Source organism: Cupressus sempervirens, chromosome 9, assembly GCF_028749045.1.
Source record: "Cupressus sempervirens isolate cs-2001-9-10 chromosome 9, ASM2874904v1, whole genome shotgun sequence".
In the NCBI taxonomy this organism is placed as follows: Eukaryota; Viridiplantae; Streptophyta; class Pinopsida; order Cupressales; family Cupressaceae; genus Cupressus; species Cupressus sempervirens.
This window is the reverse complement of record NC_143126.1, coordinates 56,809,642-56,835,607: the sequence shown is the minus strand read 5'-3', so window position 1 is coordinate 56,835,607 and position 25,966 is coordinate 56,809,642. Positions and strand designations below refer to the sequence as shown.

Below are 25,966 nucleotides of genomic sequence, written 5' to 3'. Positions count from 1 at the left end.
ATAACATACTGTCTATAGATGTCAAGTCTAACATGCTCATTCAACTCCTGTTGAGGTGAAAGAAGATGGGTTGGAGCATCCAGAGAAAACTGGAAGGGGGGAAGATGATTCAAACTAATACCAATCGAGCCCAAGAGAGCAGAGACCTGGGTGTACCAACAACAAGACATATGACTAGAGTCTAAACCCACAACCTCCGTAGAGGAACAGTAAGCCAAGTAGGAATATCTGTGACGATCATCAGAGGAATTAGCAAAGCTCCGGAGCCGATGAAGAAGCCGAACTAAATCAAAGATGGTCTCCAATCTGAAAGGGTGAGCACCAAACTCAACCAGAACGATGTTGTGTGGTGTGAACCAATGACATCTGATAATGTGCCAAAAGAAAAAGAGTTTGGACTATCTCAATAGAGGTCCAGTCAAACTCCAAGAGGGAGCGGCCCCAAACAGTAGAGTCATAGAAGACAGTCAACTTGACTAGGGAGTCAAGAAGAGACATCTTAGTCATGATGTCCTGGAAGTGGTGTCGAAAACACTGTCACTCGAGAATAGCGAGGGAGCCGAGCCCCTTGTTGACTCTAGGCTGCATGACTGGTCTCAAGCTAAATCGAGGTCCAGAAAACTTAACCCCCAAGTAAGTATATGAAGATGCAATCTCAATCTCAATACCCTGGAAGTAAAAATGGAGATGTGATGTCCTCAAACAATTGAAGACCATAACCCGAGTCTTGCCCAGATTTACAACTAGCTCACATAAAAATGGAGATGTGATGTCCTCATACAATTGACGACCATAACCCGAGTCTTGTCTAGATTTACAACTAGCTCACGTGAGTCGCAGAAAGAGGCCAAGCCATCAAGGAGCCACTAAAGACCATCGGGAGAAGATGCTAGGAGAATCACATCATCAACAAATAGGAGAATAGAGATTAATACCTAATGTAAATAACAACAATCGCCAAAGAGCAAGTAATCATGGTGAAATGCCTCAAGCTTGTCAATGTAGATGCCAAAGAGAGTGGGGGAGAGAGGACAGCCCTGTTTCAACTCAATAGTGCTCTGGATAGGATCAAAGAAGCCTTGTGGAGTCTTGAATTTGCCCACAATGCGCTCGTATAACCTCATAATAGCCATAAGAAGAATCTCTGAAATCCCGATGTCCCTAAGACACTGAAAGAGAGCTGCTCGAGGAATAGAGTCAAAGGCTTTCCGAAAGTCAACAAAACAGCAATAAACTATTTAAAAAATCATGCCATAAGGTACAAAAATAAGAGAAACTAAGTAAATGAAGAGTTGAGAGGCTCTTGAATTGATTTTCAATTGAAATGTAGTCATTAATATTTGTAAAGGTTCAACTCATCCGAAGAATGGAAAGTAGAGGGTCTATGATGTGAGGATATCTAAATAGGCATTAAAAGGTAGTCATGAGATTAGTAAAAATTTGAAGAAATCCAATGCTTGAGGTAGTAAAGACTAGGCTTAAAAAGTACTCAATACAAGAGGCGGCAAGGATTTCCATTTCAAGATTTAGTGATACATGACAAAGTATGATCAAAGCTTAAGCAATCTAAAAAGGAATGAGTGGGAATTGGGATTAGGAGATTCATGATGGTGGAGGAAGTGAGAATCAAAGATTTGGGATATTAGAGTAACAAAGGGAAGGGAAGCCAAAAGGTTTATTTGCAGCACTTTTGTTTTGAGAACTTAAACCCTAAGTCGATAGAATTTTAGATCTCTTTTACGAAGGAAATGACAAAATAGAAATATTAATTCATCAAATTGAAGCTTAAAAGTGACATGTATGTTTTAATATTAAAAATATTAAAAAGAGATGAAATGTAGAAATGTTAAAATATATTTTAATTAATTGATATGTTAAAACATAGAACTATTAATTCTGGTAGAGTTCCACAATCTATACAGCTATCTATTTTGTGATTTGATTTGAAAACTATTGCAAAGTTTTTATTAGGATATTTTTTAACCAAAAAAAAAATTGAAATGGTTACACTTAATACTATCTATATGCTGGCTGAAAATTTATCAAAACCTCTAAATTTTTCTAAACAAAAGTTCTTTCATGAAAAATATGGAGAAAAAAAAATTGTAAAGATTAATATTAAATATTTTGATTTTTATTTCAAAAACTATTATAAATAAGTTACTAAAAATCAAACATGAAATTATCAGATAGAATTCAGGGAATGAACGGAACCTATCAGACCATACATATTTTCCAAGAAATAAGATGTAAGACAGTTTCTTCCGTTATTATGGGGGTAGTATTTAGTCTTCAATTACATTGGAATGGCTCAGTGGCCCTCACGGCAAATTTCAAGTGGAACTCGGTTAAAAATTTGAGTCCCAGCCCAACTTCTCAATGTTACCACGGCCACTACAAAAGGTCTCGCACATCAGAATGAAACCTAGGCATCTCTGGTGTCAAACCGCTTGCCCCAAAACCTTAAATAAAATATTGGGTACGGGAGATACAGACATGAGATTGGGTCAGGTCCTTACTAGAGTCGCATTTAACTGTGGATCAAGAATCTCCCATTGAAAACATATAAAGGTTATAGTTATGTCCATACATTCTAGGTGTCCTAATGATCCACTATATGGTGCCTCGCCCATAGATTAGATCTCAAGTTTGTTCCTTGCAATCCCAGAGATAAATTTCTGATTCATTCACTATAAAGAACTTTGAAAGTGGCTCCACACTTCACCGGTAACAAACTCACTCTAGCCAGGTTGGAAAATGCAGTTTAAACTGTTCATAGTTAGGTAGATAAGATAGGTAGAGGATCTTGGAAAGATGTTCTTTATTCTGTTAGGTATTGTCATCTGAGACCAGCTCAATGAAATTAGCCATGGCCTCCCATAGAGGAAGGACTAGGAAAGCTATCTGCAGCTCAAAATAGCTTGCCTTGACTCTCCAGGGATGGTGGGGTATTATGGAGCGAACAACAGAAGCATGGGATATTTAAAGCTTTTCATTGAAACTTGATACAGAAGTCTTTTCCATTCTTCATATCATTAAACCTTAGATATTGGGTTAGTAGGTTCTGGATTTGACTGTGTGAGCACTTTTTTCCATCAAGGTTTTGGGTAATGATCCATGACCCATCATTAGAATGAAAGCTAGCAAAGAGAGAGACCTGTATTATTATGTTACTCAAGAAGGGAGAAAAAAATATTTACAGGAGTACGTGTAAAGAAAATCAGCACACATTTCATTAGTATAATCTTCATCAAAATTTTCTGGAATTCCATTTCCCACAACTCAATTTCAATAGTGTGCAATACAGACATCAAAGCTAAACCCCTGCATAACTAATATGTAACTAGCATTCATCTTTTGTATTATCCATTTACATTAAAAATTGCCTCCTATGAGAAAGGTGTGGCTTTTTTCAAGATAAACAAAAACTTCCCTCATCACTGTCAAGTAGTTTCAATGAAATTATCAATGAGGAGCTAGACCTCGAGCTCCTAACCTAAAAGAACTTTGATAGTTTAACTTAAGTCTTCTGGTTATTTGATGCAGAAGTTGACGTGTTTTCTTTAATAGTTCCAAAACTTAAGTCAGAAAAAAGCATATATCCTGTTATAATGAATGAAAATAGTATTTCCTCTTGTGACAAAAACCACAGTTTAATAAGTCATACACCCACCGCATTGCAAAAGTAAAAAGGTCAATTCTTGCCATCTCAGTAATAGGATGAATTATTGCAATTTATTGCATCACAATTACATTGCCAGTAAATGCTATGAAGAGAACTATGTGGGATCTTCCACATCAAGTGTTTTTATCTCTATTTATTGTACAAGTAATAGATCATACACCAAATATCAAATCAACTATTCTTAATATAGTTGATTTGGAAGGCGAAGCAATGGCCCCTGAAAAGCGTTGGCCTCTCTCATTTGATTGTTGCAAATAGTAAGGTCGAGAAAATGCTTTTGTAGCTGAGGTTAATGTTGCAACTTTTCCGGGTGATCGAGGTGGCAATACCATAAATCCAGTCTTTGCTTTTTCAGTAAAGGTTTGGCTTTGAAATGGATCCATAGGTTTCACTCCTACCATAAGTGACGAACTGATCTGTACACCATTCTTTCGAAGAGCTTTCTGTACATCATAGGTGTTCTACAAGCAAATAAAAATGATTCATGATGATTGGATGATAAAAAGCTTAACAAACCAATACCAGTGAATAATAGTACTTGGTAACACTAAAAACTAATTAGACTTGGAAACATTCCAAAATTAGACCGAAAAACATTGCAAGATAAATAGTAGCATTGCATTCTACTGGATTGTAAAACTACTGAAACTGCAAAGGTGCTTTCTCAGGGCCATCAAAAAGAAACATCTCAAATGCTTACAAAAGTTTAATCTCAGTCACTTCTCTGCAACAATGACACAATCATCAATTAGGCTTTTTTATCTTCTTCGGCAAGTTTGGAAATGAGAATTAAACCATTGGCATTAATTGTAATTCTTGTGAAGAAGTTGGATAAAACACTATACGGTCCTCTGAAGGAGAAAATCATTTCCATAATGGTTCACTGAAATCTTGGTTTGTTGCAGCAGTGGTAATGCAAATATCAATAAAGATTCTTCATTATCATCAGTGAACATGAAAATGAGACTAAGACGTCATTCAGAGTCTATGGAACCTATTAATACTAAGAATATCAGAACCAGCTCCACAACACTAACCAGTGCCTAAAATCTCTGGGTAATGTGTCACATGGACCTCAGAACAAGCAGAGAACACAGTATCATATACACTATACATCCAAATTAAATTCTTAACAACAAATGAGGACAAAATGTAACCAGCTGATGGCAAGGCAATTGTCTGATGTTACTTCGCTGTCAATTAAATTAATAATAAATGATTTAAGCAATATGTCAGTTTGCATTGCTTGTTTAGAGCAGCAGACCTAACAGATCCCACCCTATGAAACCCTAGGATGCATTTTGGGCCAAAACAAGGACGTCTCCAGCAGTGGATGTTCCAAGTACATAAGTAGTACTGGTCGAAATTGTCCTTGTGTCATCCCCAATGTTTTTTTGAATTTGGAAACATCTCAAGGATGTTTATGAAAACCCCAGAGAAAAAATCCCCTACAACCCAACAAGCTTTTGCTATTTTTTACACAATAAATAAAGGGAGTGAGGGCAATGTTTTTTTTGAATTGGGAAACATCTCAAGGATGTTCATGAAGACCCCAGAGAAAAGATCCCAAACAACCCAACAAGTTTTGGTTATTTTTTACACACAATAAATAAAAGGGGTGAGGGGACACACGCCTTTACATAAAATATAAACTTTAAAAAAACATTATAGCATTGTAGTTTTCATTTTATTATTGATAGTAAATTTCTAAGTAGAAGATATCTTCCGGAGCAAATCAAATGGTGATATTGCTATCAGGATTCAATTGTGTACTTTTTGAGTCAAACTCATGGAGCCTTTCATGAATAGAGGTTCCACAAGAGCCCATCTTTCATAAGAATGAATGGAAGACTTAGTGCTCTTTTCATCTAGGTAACACTCACAGATTAGAAATTGCATTCTTTGTTGCTGCCGAACGGAAGGCATGTTGTATGTGTTGGACTAACTGCCAATGTTCCCCCTCGGAATTCATGACACGGTTCAACAGTCCCTTGTGTCTTCTATAAGTCTAGTGTTTGTATCGAGCATTAACATCTTTTGGTGCAATGGCAACCCTTACTTGTAACAAGTGGTATCAAAGCTTGGTCCCAAGCTCAAATCCCCTCAGATAATGCAAAGGGTGGGATTGTTGGACTTACCACCAACATTCCTCCTTGAGATTCATGACATGGTTTAACAGCCTTTCGTGTCTTTTATAAGTCTAGTGGCTGTATTGGGCATTAACATCTTGATGCAACAGCAACCCTAGCTTGTAACAGTGCACTTATTATGGATCTTCTTATGGCACAGTAAGTTGCCCGAACATTAAAAGTAGTACCGAATTTGCTGACTGCAATTTAAGTACCAGGTCACCGGTACGGATTTGGGTTCAAGATTTTGGTTCAAAATTCATTCAATTTTCAAATTTGTTCTGGGTTTGTCCATAAAAAAACATGCATTTTTTTTAATACGTATATATGTATGTATGTATGTGAAGCAGCAAGTAAGCTCATACACCACTGTGCTAATAGTAAAGCAACATTGCAAAACACACCACCATATATATTAATGCTTTAGTCCAAATGATACATATTTTAAGTTTTCCACTTTTTTAATGGTCTATTTTAGGGTTAGAGATCGAATCGACTAAATTAGACCAAAAAAGCTTTTGAAAAGTCAAAAAAAACATATTTTGGCCAAATTCAGCCCAGGTCAAAAAAGGCAAAGTATGTGCCACGTTCATCCAACAGAATTTGGGCAGACTTTGAATGGCAGAGGCAGACAGACTTTAGCAAGAAATGAATACTGACCAGACTTTTGCAAGAAACAGACCAGACTTTGGTGTTGCAAGGGAAGAATTTGACAACATAGTTTAAATACTTTTGTACTTATGATGCTGGGTGCAGCCCCTACTAGATTATTCACTGGTCTGAATACCTTATGAAATTAAGTTTCATTGTTAGTGCATGTTATATATGTTGCAGATGGGTATAAATACGCATCTGTCTCAACTAACAATAAGAATGCTATAAGCACAATCCTGTGGTCTATGTCATTTGGCAATCATTTTGCAGGGTTAAAAGTTATGAACGTCATATTTGATAGAATTCTTACTGCTGTTGTAGCCAGTTATGATCTCTACTTCAGTTCATACAGATTCAGAAGAAGTAAATACAAAAGCAATATAAAATCTCAAGCATCTAAATACAATATGCTCTGTATTTATTAATAGTCCAGCTGCTATTCTCCCACCCTCATATTCCAAGACAGGCTCCTAGCAGAGATTTCTTAGATGCACTCTCACATATACCAGAAAAGCCATTAGACATTTATGATTTTATCCAAACTCCAAGGCAACTTCCACTTGGCTTTCATAGCCACAAGTTGAGGTTGAAGTTCAAACTAGATAAGGCAGATATTCTAAACAGTAATGGAGGTACTGCTTCTTCAATCTTTGCACAGAATATTTATACATCTAACAATTTTACTAGAACAATTAGAAGAACGAATACAAGTGATTTTCACCACATTTGCCTATGGTTTAGAAAGGTGAATTCAACATCATCTCTTCACCCTCCGTCTTTTATTTGAAATAAAAGCTTCCAAACAATTCAGAGACCAAATCTACAGCCCACGATTACACATTTGGCAAGCTATTAACACATTTACGTGTGACATATTATAATAACAGATAGCGTCTATTATTTTCTAATGGTTATCTATTTGTAATCTATTGTAAATATTAGAATGTTTCTAACATTCAGTTAGTCTGTAGTTAACTGTTAGTTTTCTATTATTAGCTAGAATAGAATGTTTCAATTCTTTACGATTGTTTCCTAAGGAAACATCATTCATTCTTTTGTATATATTGACCACTCGGTCTTTGTTAATATCAAGCAAATATTTACCAATTACTTCGTAATATGGGGTAATTTCTTGGCCTCTTCAAAAAAAATTAATTTCTATTTTGAAATTACTAGTGCAAAATTTTCAAAATATTTGCTTGAGCGTGTTCAAAATTTGCATATATTTTTCCTCCAAACCAAACTAGGGATTAGGCATCAATTTTTTTTTGCAATTTTCTTTGTGCTAAATCTGTCTTTTTTTTGCAATTTTCTTTGTGCTAAATCTGTCTTTTTTTTGCAAATCCGCCCTCTATTCAAGAACTCTACAAAACATTTCAAGCTTTTTAATCCAACTAAGATTTTTTGAAAACCCTCGATTCCTGTGTCGGACTAACAAAAATTTTGTATATTCCTAATGTGTTTTTGCAGATCTCAACTGGGTTGATCTTGTTTTTTTTGGGTATTTTGAGACGCTCAACCATCCTATGAGCACTTTATTGAGACGCTCAACATTACTGTAAATAATGTTTTGACCTAAAGTTCACAAATCTATGCACCAAACTTATGCAATAGGATCATTGGAAACAATAGTTTGGTAGTAGTGCTCCTTTGTCCTCCTCTGAACAAGCATTTTCAACCCAATCCTTTAACAAGGATAATGGCCCATCTCAATCATCTACTTAGTCTAATCCTAGACTTAGTGGGTTCACAAATTCAGATTGGGCAAGCTCTGTTGACAATAAAAAGTCAACTTTTGGATATGTGTTCAATTTGGGATCCGATGTCATCACACGGACCAGCAAAACGCAGTAGGCAATTTCTCTCTCTTCTACAGAAGTTGAATACAAAGGGATAGTTAAGGCAGGTTGTGAAGTTGTTTAGCTTCATCGAATGCTTGTGGATACGTAGATGTCACCAACAAGACCGACCACTTTGTTTGTCGATAAGAAAGGTGTTATCAAATAGCATGGAATCCAATCTTCCATGAATGAACCCAACATGTGGATGTTCAATGTCACTACATACGACAGCTGGTTGAAGACAGGACTATAGACTTGCGGTATGTTCCTACAGCAGATCAGACTACAGACATTCTCACCAAGCCTCTTGGTCCTGATAAGTTTGTCAAATTCGGTGGACAGCTTAGTGTTGTAGATAGATTAACCATTAAGGGAGGGTATTACGATAAAAGATAACGTCTATTATTATCTGATGGTTATCTATTTGGTAATCTATTGTAAATATTAGAATGTTTCTAATATTTAGTTAGCTTGTAGTTAACTGTTAGTTTTCTATTAGCTAGAATAGAATGTTTCTATTCTTTACGATTGTTTCTTAAGGAAACATTGTTCATTCTTTTGCATATATTGACCTCTTAGCTTTTGTTAATATCAAGTAAATATTTACCAATTACTTCGTATTATGTCAAACCCCATATGCCTGTTTTGTTGGCACTTTGAACAAATCGAGCATTTGTTTTGGTTTTGCACCCATGCACAGTCAATTTGGTTGTAGATTCATATCATTTCCAAGCCTCTTAAACTCTCTCCTTTGTCTAGTACAACATTTTGGTGAGTGACAAGGCCGAATTTCCAACTAACTTCAACCAATTATGGCATACTTTCAGATTATCTTTAGCATGTACTAAGATAGAAAAGTTGCTCTATTTGCTCATACTTCTACTGATCCCAATTTGGGTAGTCACACAAAGTCATTAATGGTGCCTAAGGTTATCAAGCAAATTCAAGTAGTGACGTTGAAAGCATTGCACCTCCAAACTCTTTCCAATCACTGCAGAAATGTCCTGTGCACTCTAGACAAGTTGCCACCTTCCACACCTCCTAGTGTTAGATCCCCTATTTAAAACAAACAAAGAGATGCCCTACTAAAACCAACAGTGTTACTGCTCAACACTTCTCGCAAAGCCACAATAGGTGATCTTCCCTGCCTCTGATTAGGCAGCCATCTTGCTGCTTACTGTCAACTTAACAGCAAATGGGGCAGTCTTTGTCTATTTCCCACTAAACTTATGTCCTTCCAACAATGCAGCTGGACCCCCCTCAGCATAAATTACCTCACGCGACTCTTACAATTTCATCTCAAAGGAATATCTTTCAGATTCAATCAAAAGTTGAAGTCTCGAATTCACAGCCTTGGGAAAATAAAGACAATGTTCTCACTACTTTGGAGCCTATTGATGATAGAAAATACTTTCCTAACAGAGTTAGATGATTTGAATGAGCAAGAGCCCCCTACCAAAGGCTTTGTAGCTATGGAAAGTCGCTTTTTCATCATTGACTTTACGATTATGTGATCTTGTGATCTCATAAATATGAACTGTCATAAATGTTGAAATATTTGATATTGGTGTGAATATTTTAATAGGGTAATATTACTGGCTTAAGATTTTGTAAAGTCATATGATAAAGTGAACAGCCTTAAGATTTTGAGTCATATGGACAAGTTACCTCAATGAAGCTCTGTTACGATAATAGATAGTTTTATTATCTTTGTTTAGTATCTAATGTTTATCTATTGTAATCTCATGTATATAATAGAAAGTTTATAATATTCAGTTTCTTGTTTCTAGAATAGAATGTTTGTATTCTTTACGATTGTTTCCTAAGGAAACATCATTCAGTCTCTTGTATAAATTGATCTCTTGATCATTGTTAATATCAAACAAGTATTTTACCAATTACTTTGTAATATGTTATCAGAGCCCCAATTCTTTGAATTTTTTCTAAAAATATTATAATTTTTTGTTCAAAATTATCAGAGCAATATTTTCGATATGATTTTCTATGATATCTGCTTCATGCTAGGGTTTTTGTCTGCTACTAACAGCCATTATTCTGCAATCTGCTGTTTGTATCCCAGCGATTTTTTGTTTTTTGCTGCTCAAGTCTGCAAAAATCACACCATTTTTTAGAGTGCTATTACCTCTACAAATCGCAGCATTTTTTTTGCTCAAATCATTGTTTTTTTGATCCTGTATAATCTACGCATCGTTTTTTCCATTTATTTTGGGGTTTTTTGCAGCCAGGGCTGTTTTAGGTCGAAACCCTAATTTTTTGTACCGGATCAAAAAAAGTTTACAGATTCTTGATGGGTTTTTCAAGATCTCAACTAGGTTGTCTATTTCTCCTGAGTGCCTCAATTTTCATGCTTCAATTTTCAAGTCAATAGATCCAAAATCCAACAACATATTCTTACTGGGTTTTTTGAGCTCTCTTCTAGGTATCCCTTCATTTTTTTTGGCTTTTTTTTGCCTTGAAGTACATGCCTTCACAGATTTCCACACTTTTTCACTGAAAAACATGTTATAGCATCTTTGACTAATATTCTACTAGAGGGCAAATGAAAATTCAATGGTCGAAATTATAGCACATGGAAGCAACAAATACTAAAGATCTTTGAATATCATAATACAAATCAGATTCTTCTAGGTGTTACAAAGCATCCGACTAGAGCTAGTACTAATCAAGCTACATGGGATCCAAATAATCGGGAGGCAGTGATGCTTCTCAAATTATTCGTAGCTGATAATCAGCTCCCTCATATTTTATCTGGCAAAACAGCTCCCTCATATTTTATCATATTTTATCTTTGACTAATAATCAGCTCCCTCATATTTTATCATATTTTATCTTTGACTAATAATCAGCTCCCTCATATTTTATCTGGCAAAACAGCTCCCTCATGTTTTATCATATTTTATCTTTGACTAATAATCAGCTCCCTCATATTTTATCATATTTTATCTTTGACTAATATTTTATCAGGCAAAACAGCTCCCTCATATTTTATCATATTTTATCTTTGGCAAATAATCAGCTCCCTCATATTTTATCATATTTTATCTTTGACTAATATTCTACTAGAGGGCAAATGAAAATTCAATGGTCGAAATTATAGCACATGGAAGCAACAAATACTAAAGATCTTTGAATATCATAATACAAATCAGATTCTTCTAGGTATTACAAAGCATCCGACTAGAGCTAGTACTAATCAAGCTACATGGGATCCAAATAATCGGGAGGCAGTGATGCTTCTCAAATTATTCGTAGCTGATAATCAGCTCCCTCATATTTTATCTGGCAAAACAGCTGCCGAGATACGGGAGCATCTCAAGAAACACAACACCATGTGACAACTTCCATGGAGTATTGGTCATTAATATTTGTTGGAGTATGACTTTCCTAAGGCTAACATGCCAAATTCTTTCCTTTCTTTCTCCACTTCTTCATCTTGAAAGTCCACTAAATGACCACATGTAGCCATTAGCAACTTCTTCATCTCTTTATGCTTTTAATTTCCTACCATAGAAACATATGCAAGGAGGTGCAATGGGGTGGCCATTATTCCATAAGGTTTCACATTCTACGAGGTCATCCTCATGTTTTTGTATTACAAATTTTAGTTTCTCTACCATTATGTCCATGCCATCATAGGCATCCCCCAAACAAGGTACATCTAATTCAGCAAATCAAAGTAGAGTCGTGATACACTTGGTGAATTCCAATACATATTCCACACAAGCCCACCAATTGTCATCCAAGAACTATGTCTTGACCTTATCGGCCCTCTCTAAATGTAAAGTCTTCCATACATCCTATTGGTTACAAATAGGCATTTTACCCAATGGCTCTCTCACCTTGAAGAGTCATCTCATAGCAATAGTGTGTGATGCAATCAGATATTGGCAACCTAAGTTAATAACAATATCAATATGTAAATAACAAATTTAAAAAATAATAAATATTAATCAATTTCACATACAAATTGACACATGACCATGACAAAAATTTAACTTAAATCTAAAATTTATCATCCACAACTCCACTCGAGAAATATCTAAACATTAATAGTGGCACTTAATGGTTTGTTACAAACACCAAGATCTCCTCGCCTTCTATGTATATTTGTTTCACCCACTTTATTTGAATGTCAATTTGTTGCATCACAAGTTGAGAGAGTGTATGGTACATGGTGTACAAACAATGTGCTCATATCAACCCTCAACCAAACGACCCACAACCATACAATTTTTTTGCATTGTTTGTGATTACGTGGAGCACATTCTCACTACCCACCATCTCTATGGACTCAAAAAGAAATCTAGAAAAAACTGTGCATCTTTTACTTCCTCTTCATAATCAAATACCCTAAAAAGTTGCCCCTTTGGGGGACATTTCAATAGCATTAATCAATGAAAGGTTTTCAATATCTTTCCATCCATCAAAAGCAATAGAAACACTTGATTCGATCAAAGAATCTCTAATTGGTTGAAAGGAGGTCTCTATAGCATCCCTCTCTCTTTGCTAGAAGGTCGTATGCACCTTTCCAAACCGAGAACTTGTGAAACCAGCCGGCGCACTATTGATTGCCGACACCATTTCCCACCAATATGGTGATCTCACCAAGTTGAAAGAAAAACCATTGACATAGAGGCAACATGCAATTTTTTTTCAACAATGTCTTGTCCAATGGACCTCTATTGCAGGTAGTGATATGTACTCCATCTTCATCTTCCCCTTCTATTACAAGCAAGGATGGATATTTGAAGGTTGCAACTGAATCAATGGGCAAAAGCATTTTTTGTTCGGCTATACCATTATAAGCAGTTTGTTTTGATCTTAGAACCAATCTATCAACCTTTTTCATGTTCTTTTAAAACTCCTACTATTTGTGCACATTCTCATCCCTTTACCAACTAGGCCCATATAGTGGAGTTTCACTCGAGAATATGAGTTATGTTTTGATTTTCTATTATGATAATTACACCTCCAAATATATGCCCACCTCCTAGAGCCTCTGAAATTATTGTGGTATGTCTCCATAAACTAGATGCTATATATAAATTTTGAATTTATCAGTTCCTTCCCCACCCACTGAACTTTTGCTATCGACCATTCTTGCGATCTAATTTCTTTCTAATATAAGAAATTAAGTAAATTAAAATTAGAAAAACAATAAGAAATACAAAGATACAAGTATACAAATAAATACAAAAACATTAGAATAGAGAGCTAAACTTGTTTCTTTAAAGGGAATTCCAAAATCCTATCTGTCCAACTAAGGTGTATGTCCCCATAAAGCAGATGCTATATATAAATTTTGAATTTATCAATTCCTTCGCCACCTATTGAACTTTCACGCCATTCTTGCAATCTAATTTCTTTCTATTATAAGAAATTAAATAAATTAAAATTAGAAATACACTAAGAAATACAAAAATACAAAAACATTAGAATAGAGAGATAAACTTGTTTCTTCAAAGAAAAGGCCAAAATCCTAATTGTCCAACCGAGGACCAGCTCTCACCATTTGAGATGTGAGACAGGAAGATGGAAAGTTCACAAAGAGGATTGGGAGGAAAGAACCTGTAAATTTTGCAACAAAGCGGTAGGGGGTGGTTTGAATTGCGGCATTTTACCAAACAGTGTGCAGCTTATAAAGATATTCGCAAGCAATACAATGTCAACTTACCGGTAAACAAAATGAATGAACATTTTGAAGAGACAAGATTGCATTAAATGGCTACTTTCTTAATGCAGATAGAAGGGTCAACTTGGAGAAATTGCAGCAAACAAATTAAATGGTTTCCTCTGAGTCCCTTAGACCACTGGTCTCATGGATGTTATTAAAATTCCTTCATTTCATTTCTGCTTAAAAAAACAGAAAAAATGTGAAAGCTTTCATCCTAAACTTCAATAAAAATAATTAGAATCTTTAAAAAAATCATTAAAAGACACAAGAGTAAGGTTAAATGATTGCCTTAGATGCTAAGATCTCCTTAGTCGAAGCTATTTGGCACCCCAAGAACAATCCTCTTTGAAAATAATAACCTACCCTTTGAAATGTCAAAATGGAGACCAAATACGGAAAAAATCTTAGATTTTTAAGCACATGCTAAAAGTCAAATTTTCACTTTTTAAAAGTTTTAAGTCAAAATTGTGTGTTGGGCATTCAAGCAAGAGTAGATGCTCAAGGAACCCACAAGAAGAAAATTTACAAGCACGTCCAAATGCACCCACAAGAAGAACATGTGCTCCTTGTGAGCATCCACTCAAACCCCACATCCACATTTGCATCTAGACACACCCAAATCCAAAGGTAGGGCATGCATGAATCTAGTAACTTAGCTTCACAATAACAGAGTACTTGTAAATAGGACCATAGATATCATCCGCATATTAGACCCGCTAACACTTATGCATATGTGTTTGGATCAAGGTAGTATTTAACAAACAGAGTGACCTATTTAGAGCAGCAAATGGAACACTTCATTGGGTTTGGCTGCCACCAAGGTTCAAACCCCATTGGGCCCTTGGGCTCGCAAGCTTTGTGCCTAAAGTAGGTTGTTGACATGGCAAGTTTGAATTTGTGGAGTATTTAGCAGCGTAAAAAGCCAACGCCTTATTGATCATAAAAAAGTAATCTTTGACACACTTAAACATTTTATTAAATTATTTATAATATTATTTTGCTAAGTTGTTGGTTTGGGATCGTGTTCAAAGAGCAACTTCACCAGTATACCTAAATTTTGAAATGGGGTTTGGGTTCGTTATACATATGTATACAGCCTTGAAGCATGAATTAAGATTAGAACGTCATATAGTGTTATTAAACAACAAAAATGCCATAAACTTGTAACCATGGCATCATATCAACATCAAACATTAAAATAATAATTTCGGCCAGACTCCCAAAACTCGTTGTGTGCCCTGTGGGTAGTCTAGGTCAATGAGCCAAGCTAGCCTAGGCAAGTTTATATGACCCGTCAGGTCATGGGCCAACCCACATGACTAGCCGGGTCAACAGGTCATTTCATAACTGTGGGTTTCATAGTTTATGAGCTAGTTGGCAACAACAATCATCCACACATGCAAAAAAAAAAGTATTTGCCTTCTTTTTTTTACTTATGTGTTCTATTTTGCCCTAAAAAGTCTTTGTTCGAGCACATTCACTCTAAGAGGCCTAGCAAATTTATTGCTAAGAGGTTGAACAAGCTTGGCTATGTTCATTACAACCTTTATCTTAGGAGCACACACATTTTAGACATTGACTACTCCCCGATGACTCTACCAGAGGTTGATTCAAAGCAGGGTAACATGACTCGCAACAAGTGATGCGAGTCAGCGAGCCGCACTAACCTTGCCAAGTCACAATAACTCATGGCCCACGAGCGGCAAGTCACGAGGAGTGACCTCGTCGAGTCACAATGACTCGTGACCCATGAGCGACAAGTCACAAGGAGTGACTCGCGTGACTCGCAAGTCATAGAGTGACTCGCTTGACCCAGCGGAGCTTGACCCGGCCGCAACAGGCGAAAATTCAATCATTAAAATATTATTTTTTTGCAACTTTTTTTAATATTTTTTTTTTACATTTCTCACTCATATAACCCTAAAAGGGCTCCCATAGCAGTCTATAGTGAAAAGAAGAAAGAGAGAGAGAGGTAGAAGAGAAATAGAGTTTTCTTGTTTTGCAACCAGCTAAAAGGAGGAGGAGAAAAGCTTGCATTTGTGATATTGGAGCTTGCATTGAGATCATCAAGGAGTTTATAGAGCTCTTCTCAACACTTCCCAAGGCATTTGAAAGAGGTAAGACTTGATTGTTTATATTTTGATGATTTTTTTGTCTATGCTTATGGGTTTTTTGCATGAATTTTTTTTGTTTGTTTATGAGTTTTTTTATAACTTTAGATCTTCATAAAATGCAATGCTGAAATGGTAATATTTGGTCTAAAATGTCTTATTGCAGCAACCTTTACATTTTTCCTTAATTAAGTCATAATGGCCTCTGGAGGTAAAAAAACCCAAGCTCTCTAAAGGCAACAAAAAATATGAGTGTTGGAAGTTCACCATAGAATTTCCGAGTAGAAAGAGAACTCAAACAAAATGCCTATTTTGCAAAACCATTAATAGTGGGGGGATAAATAGATTAAAATACCATATTGTTGGCTTATGTGGTCATGATATTGAGCCTTGTGGAGCTGCAACTGTTGAGGCTCAACGTTTTTGTTATGTAGCCTTGGAAAAATATGAACAAGAAAAAGAATTTAAAAAAAACAATTAGAAGAGTTAGCTCAGATTGGTTCTAGTTCCCTTCCACGCTCATCTGCAAATGTTTTTGAGTCAATAGGCTGTGTTGGAAAAGGTTCTTCCCGTCCCCCCTATCGTCCTAGTGCTTCTATTGCTCGTGCTTCTTCTACATCTATTCCTTGCACTTCTAGTGATGCTACTGTTGCTGCCCCTTCTAGTAGTGCTACTATTCTTCGTCCTAGAGTTAAAAAATCTAATAAGTTGGACAACTTTTTTGTACCGCGTACCACTCCTGGTGCACAACCCTCACTTGAGAGCATGGGTTGGAATAGGGAGATACATAAAGCTGGAGTAAGAGCAATTTGCAAGTTTTGGTTTTTCTGCGATATTCCATTTATAGCAGCCAAGTACTTCAAGTTTTCAACTTCATTTATATTTGATTGTTTTACGTTTTAAGTTTTAAAATTTATATTCAATTTTATACTTTTAACTTGATGTTGACAATTTGAAATATGCTAATTAAAATGTTTTTATAAATGTAATAGGACTCCTTATTGGCAGGGGATGATTGATGCAGTTTCTATCTGTAGTGCGGGGTTCAAAGCCCCCACTGAAGATGAGTTGAGTGGCCCCCTCTTGCTAGATATGGTTGAGGAGATGAAACTTGAGTTGGAGGACCACAAAAAGATTTGGAGCCAAAAGGGGTGTACTATCATGACAGCTGGATGGACAGATAGGAGATCCAGAACCCTCCTAAATTTTCTTGTTTCTAGCGGAGGTAATTCATCATGCTCTACTTCTTGAAGTCTAAAATTTAATGTATACTATTATTGAATAACGAAAATTTTATTTTATTGAGTATTGATTCTTGAATGATAATTATTTTGTTTAATTTTCACTTTCAGGATCCACCATGTTTTTGAGGTCCATAGATGCTTCCTCGTGTGTAAAAAATGCAAAATTCTTATGTGAGACTATTGAGAAGGTCATAAGGGAGGTGGGGGAAGACAATGTTGTCCAAGTGGTGACAAATAATGCAGCTAATTATGTTGCTGTAGGTAAAATTTTAACTTCTAACTTTCTAAGTTCTACTTCTAAAAAAATTGTTTTAATTTTTCATTAAATTTTGAAAATTAAAAGTTTTTTAATACATCAAAAATTTTCATTGTTTACTAACTAATTTAAAATTGCTGCAGGAAAACTATTGATGGAGAGACACCCAAAAATCTATTGGACTCCATGTGCGGCCCATTGCATCGACCTCATGTTAGAGGATATTGGCAAGCTTGTATGGGTGAAATCATGTGTTACCAAGGCCAAAAATCTTTGTAAGTTCATCTATAATCATGCCTTGGTCCTCAGCACTATGAGGAAATACACGAAGGGAAAGGAGTTGGCTCGTCCTGGTATCACAAAATTTGCCTCTTATCACACTAAAATCCTTGCTGAGTTCAAGGTTAGAGTTGAGGTGCATGTTTGTTGGTTCAAAATGGAGTTCCTCCTCCTTTGCGAGCAACCCTACAGGAATAGATGCAACAAAATGCATTTATGATGATGATGATTTTTGGGAGCCATGTTCGAAGATTGTGGAGGTAATTTAAAATTTAAATTTTAAATTTTAAAAGCTTAAGTCTTAAAATTTTATAAATTAATTTGTCTCATACATATTTTTGTTTTATTTTCATTGTGCAACTTTGCAAAGTTTCATCATTCACTAAATTGTTTTTTTGTTTAATTGTTTTGTAGATCACCAAGCCCCTTGTAGCCCTCCTACGAGTTGCTGATGGCGAGAAGCCCTCTATGGGCTACATTTATGAGGGCATGGATAGGGTCAAGGAGACTATTAAGGCCAAATATGTAAGAGTTGAGGAAAACTATGGCCCTATTTGGGACATAATTGATAAGAGATGGCAAAATCAGCTTCATAAGCCCATCCACACAGCAGCCTATTACCTCAATCCGGCATATTGTTTCTGTGATGATTTCAAGACAGATGAGGAGGTTCTTAGTGGCCTATACACAGTGATATCGAAAATGTCCCCTAATCCCACAGATATATTGCTTGAGATGGATGCCTATAATAATGCATCAGGGCCCATTTTTTCAAGTCAAATTTGCAAAGAAGGTCGTACAAAATTGCAGCCAGGTAAAGATTGCAGCTTAAGCCTTATACAATCTAGTTTCTAAATCTCTAGCTTTACACTTAAAATTCAAATTTTGAAATGAGACTAATATTTTTTTGCAAGGTCACCGGGAGACGAGGAGACTTCGAGGTCTCCGGTACTGGTACTGGTACTGGTACCGGTACGGCAATTTTTCAAATAGGAGACGGGGGTACTTGGAGACGGCAAATTTTAAAAAAACAAAATTTAATAGTTTAAAGAGTCTAATAATAAAAGTAAATACAAAATTTGAAAATAGTAATACTGTAAGTCTAAAGCAAACAATAATAGTAATGTCAAATTAAAAATTAAAATAGACTCATAGAGTCAAAGATTTCAAAACTCACATGATCACAATATTGTATCTCATAGACATATTTGCTTTTCGAATATTGCATATGATCACCATCATATCAGATTGATAATCGCTGAGATTATCATTACATATTCAAATATTAAATTCAAAAAAGTATAGTTTGATGCTGAATTGCCGATATGCAAACAAAAAAGAACACTTTGTACAATAAACAAAAAACAAAAATATATCTAGTATTAGTATGTCGATGGTACTATCATCTACTCCACAAGGTTGTGATCATCCATCTCAAGGTCTTCAGCTATCATGCTCTCCAAAAAATCATCTCTCCAAAAATATTTTAAATGATTTAATCATTTAAATTGTCAAATAAATATAATTTTTTTAAAGTGTTTCTAATGTTCATAAAGTTATTAATTTATTAAATAAAATATTTTAAATGATTTAATCATTTAAACTGTCAGTGGTCTTAATTTTTGCATTAAAAACATAAAAATGAGGGCTAAAATATATAAAATTATTTCATATTATATTTTACATTTATATTTTATTAGGAGACTTCAAGGAGACTTCACTTTTTGGTTTAGGAAACGGGGAGACTTTAGGAGACTTCGTCATGAAGTCTCCAACATTTTTTGAGGTCTCCGGAGACGCGAAAAGTCTCTGAGACGCATCTTGATCTCCGAGACGTGACTTTTAGGGGGAGACGGGTCTCCCGATAACCATGTTTTTTTGTTTTCCTTTTTTCAAAATTCAAATAGATGGTGGCAAATGTTTGGGCCTTCAACCAAAAACCTTCAGCAAATCGCCATCCGCATTTTGAGCCAGCCAAGTAGCGCTTCTGGATGTGAGCGCAACTGGAGCATGTTCGAGCACATCCACTCGAAGAGGCGTAATAGGTTGTCTGTGCAGAAAATGAATAGTCTAGTCTTTGTGCACTACAACCCGCATTAGGAGCAGGGAGATTTTGGATAGTGACACCTCTCCGATTACTCTAGAGGAGGTTGATCTAGAGTTTGATTGGATCACTGAGGCTACTGATCCTGTCTTTGATGATGAGGACCTACAGTGGCTTGACCAAGCAAATCGAGAGGGCCAGGCTGAGGCTGTGGCTATGGCAGCAGAGGACTAGAGAGCTCCAGTTGTTGCTAGTGGCACCTCACAGACATTGGCAGAGCTAGAGGCAGAGAGTACAGTTGATCCTAGAGGCACCTCACGAGCTGATGCTATGGCTATTGAGACATCCAGGACCTACCTTAGACACCTTACTAAGAGGCATTTTATAGATTATACTGAGCCTGAGCTTGAGGTTGAGGCTGAGGTTGGGGATGAGGATAAGGATGACAATGATGATGAGGATGACGATGAGGATGAGCCTGAGGATGAGGATGATGATGAGGACTCCGACTAGGAGCCATAGCTGTAGACTTATAGTCTTGTTTTAACTTTTTGTTTAACAGTTTAACTTAATATATGATCAGCGTTTGGAACATTTGAATTTGATGATGACTATTGAATCTTGATGTGTTGGATTTCATATTGCATAAATGATAATACATATACATTTTGATGGTTTGCATGGATTTATCTTAGTTTGACTTTAATTACTAGTAATATAGCATTTACTTTAAGCAATTTACCTTTGTAAGTTTGTAACTTTGTAGTATTGTACTTATGTAATCGATGTTTGACTTTTAAGTTTTAAGTTTTTAACTTTAAGTATGTGGCATGTGCATTATGATCAAATTATCTTCTATTTAATGATGTTATTGTGTCTTTACGCTTTATTCAATAATGGGTGCATGGAATGTTCTTTAAATCCTAAAAAATCTCACAATTTCGAGGTTTTTTCACTTTGCCGAGTCACCGCCGAGCTGGGTCACAAGTCAGAGTCGGGTCACAAGTCAAGTTACCCTTGCCGAGTCCGAGCCGAGTCCGAGTCTCGTTTCACTATCCAAGACCTCCCTAAGACGCCTTTATAGGTAGACAAACTACTTTGAGGTTGTGGTTGAGCTAGAACCTAAGCCATAGACTTATTTTTTACACATGTTTGGGAATATTTGATGTCATGGATTTCATGGATTTTATATACATTTGACAGGATTTATAATTCTATATATCTATGTTTTTAATTTACTTCAGCTATTATTTACGTTTGTACTTATGAGATGGATGTATGTTTATGTAGGTGCTCAAATTAGCTTCTATTTGATGATGTTAAAATGTCTTTAAGCTTTATTTAATAATGGGTGCACGAAACTAGTTTTACATCATTAAAAATCTCTAAATTTCAAGGGTTTTTTTCATTTCGTCAAGTCATAGACAAGTCATGAGTCGAGTCGGCCTTGCCAAGTCTAAGCCAATTTTAGGTCTTAGAACTTTGATATTGCATTTAAGTATCATTGTTTTGACTTTCAACAATTGGAACTTTATCATCTAATAGATTTTTAAATCTTCTTCCTCTTCATCAAAGGCATTAGTTGTACTAATAACAATCTCAATCTCCCAAGTCCTCAAATGCTTATTAATTTTTCACTGTACAGAGAGCTTGCTTGTTTGTAATTGACATCCGATAGCTCACAACTCCCTTCACCTATTGAAGATATTGTTTAAAGTTTAAAATATCGCATATCCCTCTAGAGAGCTTGCAATTAATCAGATAGGGATCATTATCAGCAATTGGATATAAAAATCTCCCTGGAAGGAATCTTGAGGGCTAGTTTAATTTGATGCAATAAATGTCTAAACTCAGCAAATTTTGTTTCGTAATGTTAAAGACCATATTCAAATTCTATAATAATTGTTTCCTGACCTAAATTAAAGAATGTTTCTCAAAGAAAATGTACTTGGTCCGCACTTGGGCTGCCTAGGTCTGCCCTCGTATGACCCTAGTTCGACTTGGGTTCAGCTCGGTCAAACCAGCCTGTCTCGGTTTGAACCATGGCCAAACCCACAGGCGAATCGACCTAAACTAGTAACCAATTCAAACCCTAGCCAAACAAGGGTCAAGGGTCCCAGGCAAGGTAACCAAAATTCGTAGTTATTCCGTTTCATTGTTATACTGGGACATTATTGCAAAAGCTTCCCACAAATTCAATTGTTACTACAAGTGTACTTTCAACTGTATAAATTTCAGAATGGCACTGAAAACTTTAAAGTGTTGGAAATCTAATGTGTTTTTGACAGCCACAGCAATTCAACAGCTAACAAAAAATTTCCAATGATCCATTTTAGCACACTTTAGAAGGTCTAAATGTGAACAACATAAATTGAACTATCATTTTTACTTGTGTAACCGTCTAATTTAATTGCAAAGTCTCTTTTGGGATAGAAGAATTAAAAGAAACATGTGAAAATTTACCTCATATAAAATATGCATAAAGTTTGCACCTTCTGGCCCTGAAACATGTTTCAAGATTGTTCCACATTTTTCAAACTCGCGCAACACCAAATTTGTGTTTTGTGCAGTAAATCTGTAAAAATAAAAAGATAACCTGCAATATAAGCAAATGGATGGAGCACAACATTGAAAAGCTATCAAAGATTAATGTGTGTGTGTCTCTGTGTGTGTGTGTGTGTGTGTGTGTGTGAGAGAGAGAGAGAGAGAGAAGGGTTCAATTTTTCAAAAAATGATTTTGTGATACTAATCCAAAGGGATTTAACTAAGGATCGATTTTCTGGATTCACGGAATTATGATCAAATAAGAAAGTTAACAGATGTGTAAATTTTGGAAGTAGCCACTATAACAAAGCTCGTATAAAAGTTTTGTAGATCTGTGCTTTTTTTATCACCAAAAACTCGGCATTATTCCTCCAAAAATAAAGTGTAGCTGACATCATTAGGCAGGCCTAATTGATATAATCTTCAGAAAGTGATTTACAAAGAAAATTGTGAATGCATATAAAATATTAGCACCAAAAGCAGTCCCCATCTAGGAAAACTTCTGTAGCAATAATACATGAAAGATAAAAATACAAGTCAACAATCAGAATGTAGAATACACTAAAGAGAAGAAAAACATAAAATAGATATTGCAGTTAATATCATAAATTGACTGGGATCATATGTTAACATTTGGCAAAGGCCTATCGAAAAAGGTATCATGATTGCAGAACAATAAATGGAAAAGTAAATATCTTTAATAGTTGTAAGGATATAGGCATGGAAGGAAAATTATTGGAATACAGGCTTAGAAAGACCAAGCCATGGAAAAAATGACTGCAATATGATGATCCTTCCCAGATATTGGAAAAAGGTGTATGACAGAGGACAGCAATTTCAGAAGGATAAAAGAGAAATATGATATATTCATTGTCTCCCAGAAAACCAAGAATGTGTTATGGCATCCATGTATGATCCCTTGCCACAGGAAAGCAAAAACTTCACCAGACCAAGTTTATGTTAAAAACTTGGATGATTTCCCTTACTTCGCACACTTGCAGCATCTTTCGGAAAGATCATTTTTCTACCCCATACCTCAATAGTTAGCTGTATCCTTCAAAATGGGAAACGAACCCTAACAGATTGATCTTTTGATCTAAGTTTGCCGTGCTGGATAATGCACGAAGCACACCTCTCCCAGATGTGAATGGGTTTCACTTTTTAACCTATTGCCAAGGTTATAAAATGAGAATCGGGGAATTGTATCTAAGAACACACCATGTACCTTGTTATCTACAAAAGTACACTAATGCGAAGTCCAAGAGGCTTAGTGTAAAAGGTTTGGCATGTTCTTATCCCTGCAGAGCAAAAAGCCTGGCCATGGTTCTGCTTGAAATGACAAGATTCTGGTGTAATCCTAGGTCAGAGACTTGGAAAGTCTCACAAAAACAGTAAAGCATGCCTAGTCCTGAGCTGGACCCTAACGAGTTCCACCAACTTACCTCGGAAGACTTGGCCCTCGTTTAATATCAGACAATGATCAAGAAGTTTAAGGCCTTACAGCTACAAAACCACCATCCCTTCAGCAAAGTGACATTGAGTTTCCATTTTATAGAACCACAACAGGATAATATGACTTGCCACATGGAGGAGTGGCGGTTTTCAATGTTTTGGTGAATTTATTAAGTGTCAAATTTCAACCAATTTAATATACCTTTTTGCTTGATCAATTTAATTGATGATGCATCCGAGTCCAAGCCCAAAACAGACTTGCCAAAACCTAGTGTAAATGCTTCAAGTATACCTACTTTGGAGTTTAGGGTGCAAAGTATTTTTCATTCATGTTTATTAATCTAATTCAAGGTTTAATGTTTTGGATGTAGTTATTTTGGATTGTACTGTATTTTCATCCTTTCTATCAGATCACAAGAGCATAATTCAAACTTTCAGGCGCACATATTTTGGGGTGCACTGTAGTGTACTTTAGGTTCGCAAGTCATGAGAACATAGATCAAGGTTATTATACAACCTGGTAAAGCAATCATTAACCTCACCTCAACTAATGCTAACATTTTTTTCTAAACGGGGAAGTAAAGGTCCTTTTAAGCTTCCATTAAATGGTGTCCCTGTGCGCTTAACTGATTTGAGACTTGAATGTAGGTTTCTAGGCAACAGAGAACTTAACTGAATCGAGAGCTAACTGTAGGTTTCGAGGCCTCCCAGCTGACACTGTACCCCTACACTATGACTCGCATATACCCTACTCTATTCTGCTTTAAATCACTTCCTTTGGGAAGCTATTAGTATTAGCACTATGGACCCCAAAATAGAAGACAAGTAGCTCAATGACCCTGAATTCGATTCCTTTTTTATTTAAGGCAAAATAAGAAGAGAGAAAAGAGCGAAAAGAACAGATTGCGTACCCGTAAACAGTAACCCAGCACTGCCCGTCCGCCGCTCCGTTTGTCTGACTCTGAGGACGCTCCGCTTCTTCAAGCGGCGGGAGCTCTAGTAAACCGCGCGGCTCCTGCTGCAAACCGTCCTTCACGGGGCTTTCATTTTCCTTATCTCCTTCACAAAAAAGGGAAGATCTGCGGATCGGATTCCTGGGCGTTTGGAAGCTTAAACCCTCTCCACCCACTCCAAAGGTTCCTGATTCATCCGGCGGAGTGCTTTTTCTGATGGTAATCGACGAGGAGGCGGCGGCGGAAGCCGGGGCGGATGGCTTTGGCGGCGGGGATTTGAACTGTTGAGCTGGGGGTGAAGCGTCTTCGACTTGATCATGGAGAGAAACTATGGGAGGAGGCGGTGGACCGTCGAGCCATGAACCAGAAAATGGAGAGTGCTGCGGGTGGGAGGAAAAATCAATCTTGACGGGTGAAGCCAAGTCTCTGTAAAATCGCGATCGGGAATGGCTCGCGACTCTCCCCGATGAGCCTTTCTGAGTTGAGGAGGTGAAGTCCATGGCGTCCTCTGTTCTTTAACGCTCAGCAGACTGTAATCTTTGATTTTTCATTTCCCGCCTTCGGGTCAGCGGCTGCGCTGCTAACACGTTGCGAGTGGCCTTTGACTTTTGCAGGAGTTTAGGGTTCTACTTATTCTGGGTTATGAATTATAAGCGGCATATCCACCTCCATTGTATCCAGTGACGGCACCGGGAGAGACCACCATCAAACGGTCAATAGCTTCAACGTTTTAGGCTTACGGTATTTTCACACATTTTCTTATGATGACAGACTTTGGTGGGCTCTTTAACAACTTCTTAACTTCACCAATAGACCAAAGGTCTATTTGCATCATCTATATTTAATAAAAGTTTAAATGATAAGTTGCATGGCTCTTTAGGACGGCCCTCCTTGAAAAGGGTTGAAGTCGAATAGTTTCAAACTAGTTATTTAAGAAGTTAAAAAGTTTCAAACAAGTCTATTATGAAGTTGAATAGGTTTCAATGAGTTGAAAGATGGCGTTCATTAGGTGAAATTTGGTGGAATGGATGTCTCTTTGACTCTTAGCAAAAGAGGTTTAGGTTCGTGCTTTCATATCG

The 25,966-nt window shown here is 36.4% G+C and overlaps 1 protein-coding gene across 1 annotated transcript; it reads right to left on the bottom strand.

The window, feature by feature from the left end:
* Positions 1-3,606: 3,606 nt before the first annotated feature.
* On the bottom strand, positions 3,607-25,703 carry LOC149537619 (nuclear pore complex protein NUP35-like). The gene is made up of 3 exons (XM_089798992.1): positions 24,846-25,703; positions 22,402-22,513; positions 3,607-4,146 (listed from the first exon to the last, which is right to left on the bottom strand). The coding sequence occupies exons 1-3, from the start codon at positions 25,385-25,387 to the stop codon at positions 3,838-3,840; spliced, it is 963 nt and encodes a 320-aa protein (XP_089655118.1). The 5' UTR covers positions 25,388-25,703; the 3' UTR covers positions 3,607-3,837.
* Between the last annotated feature and the right edge of the window lie 263 nt (positions 25,704-25,966).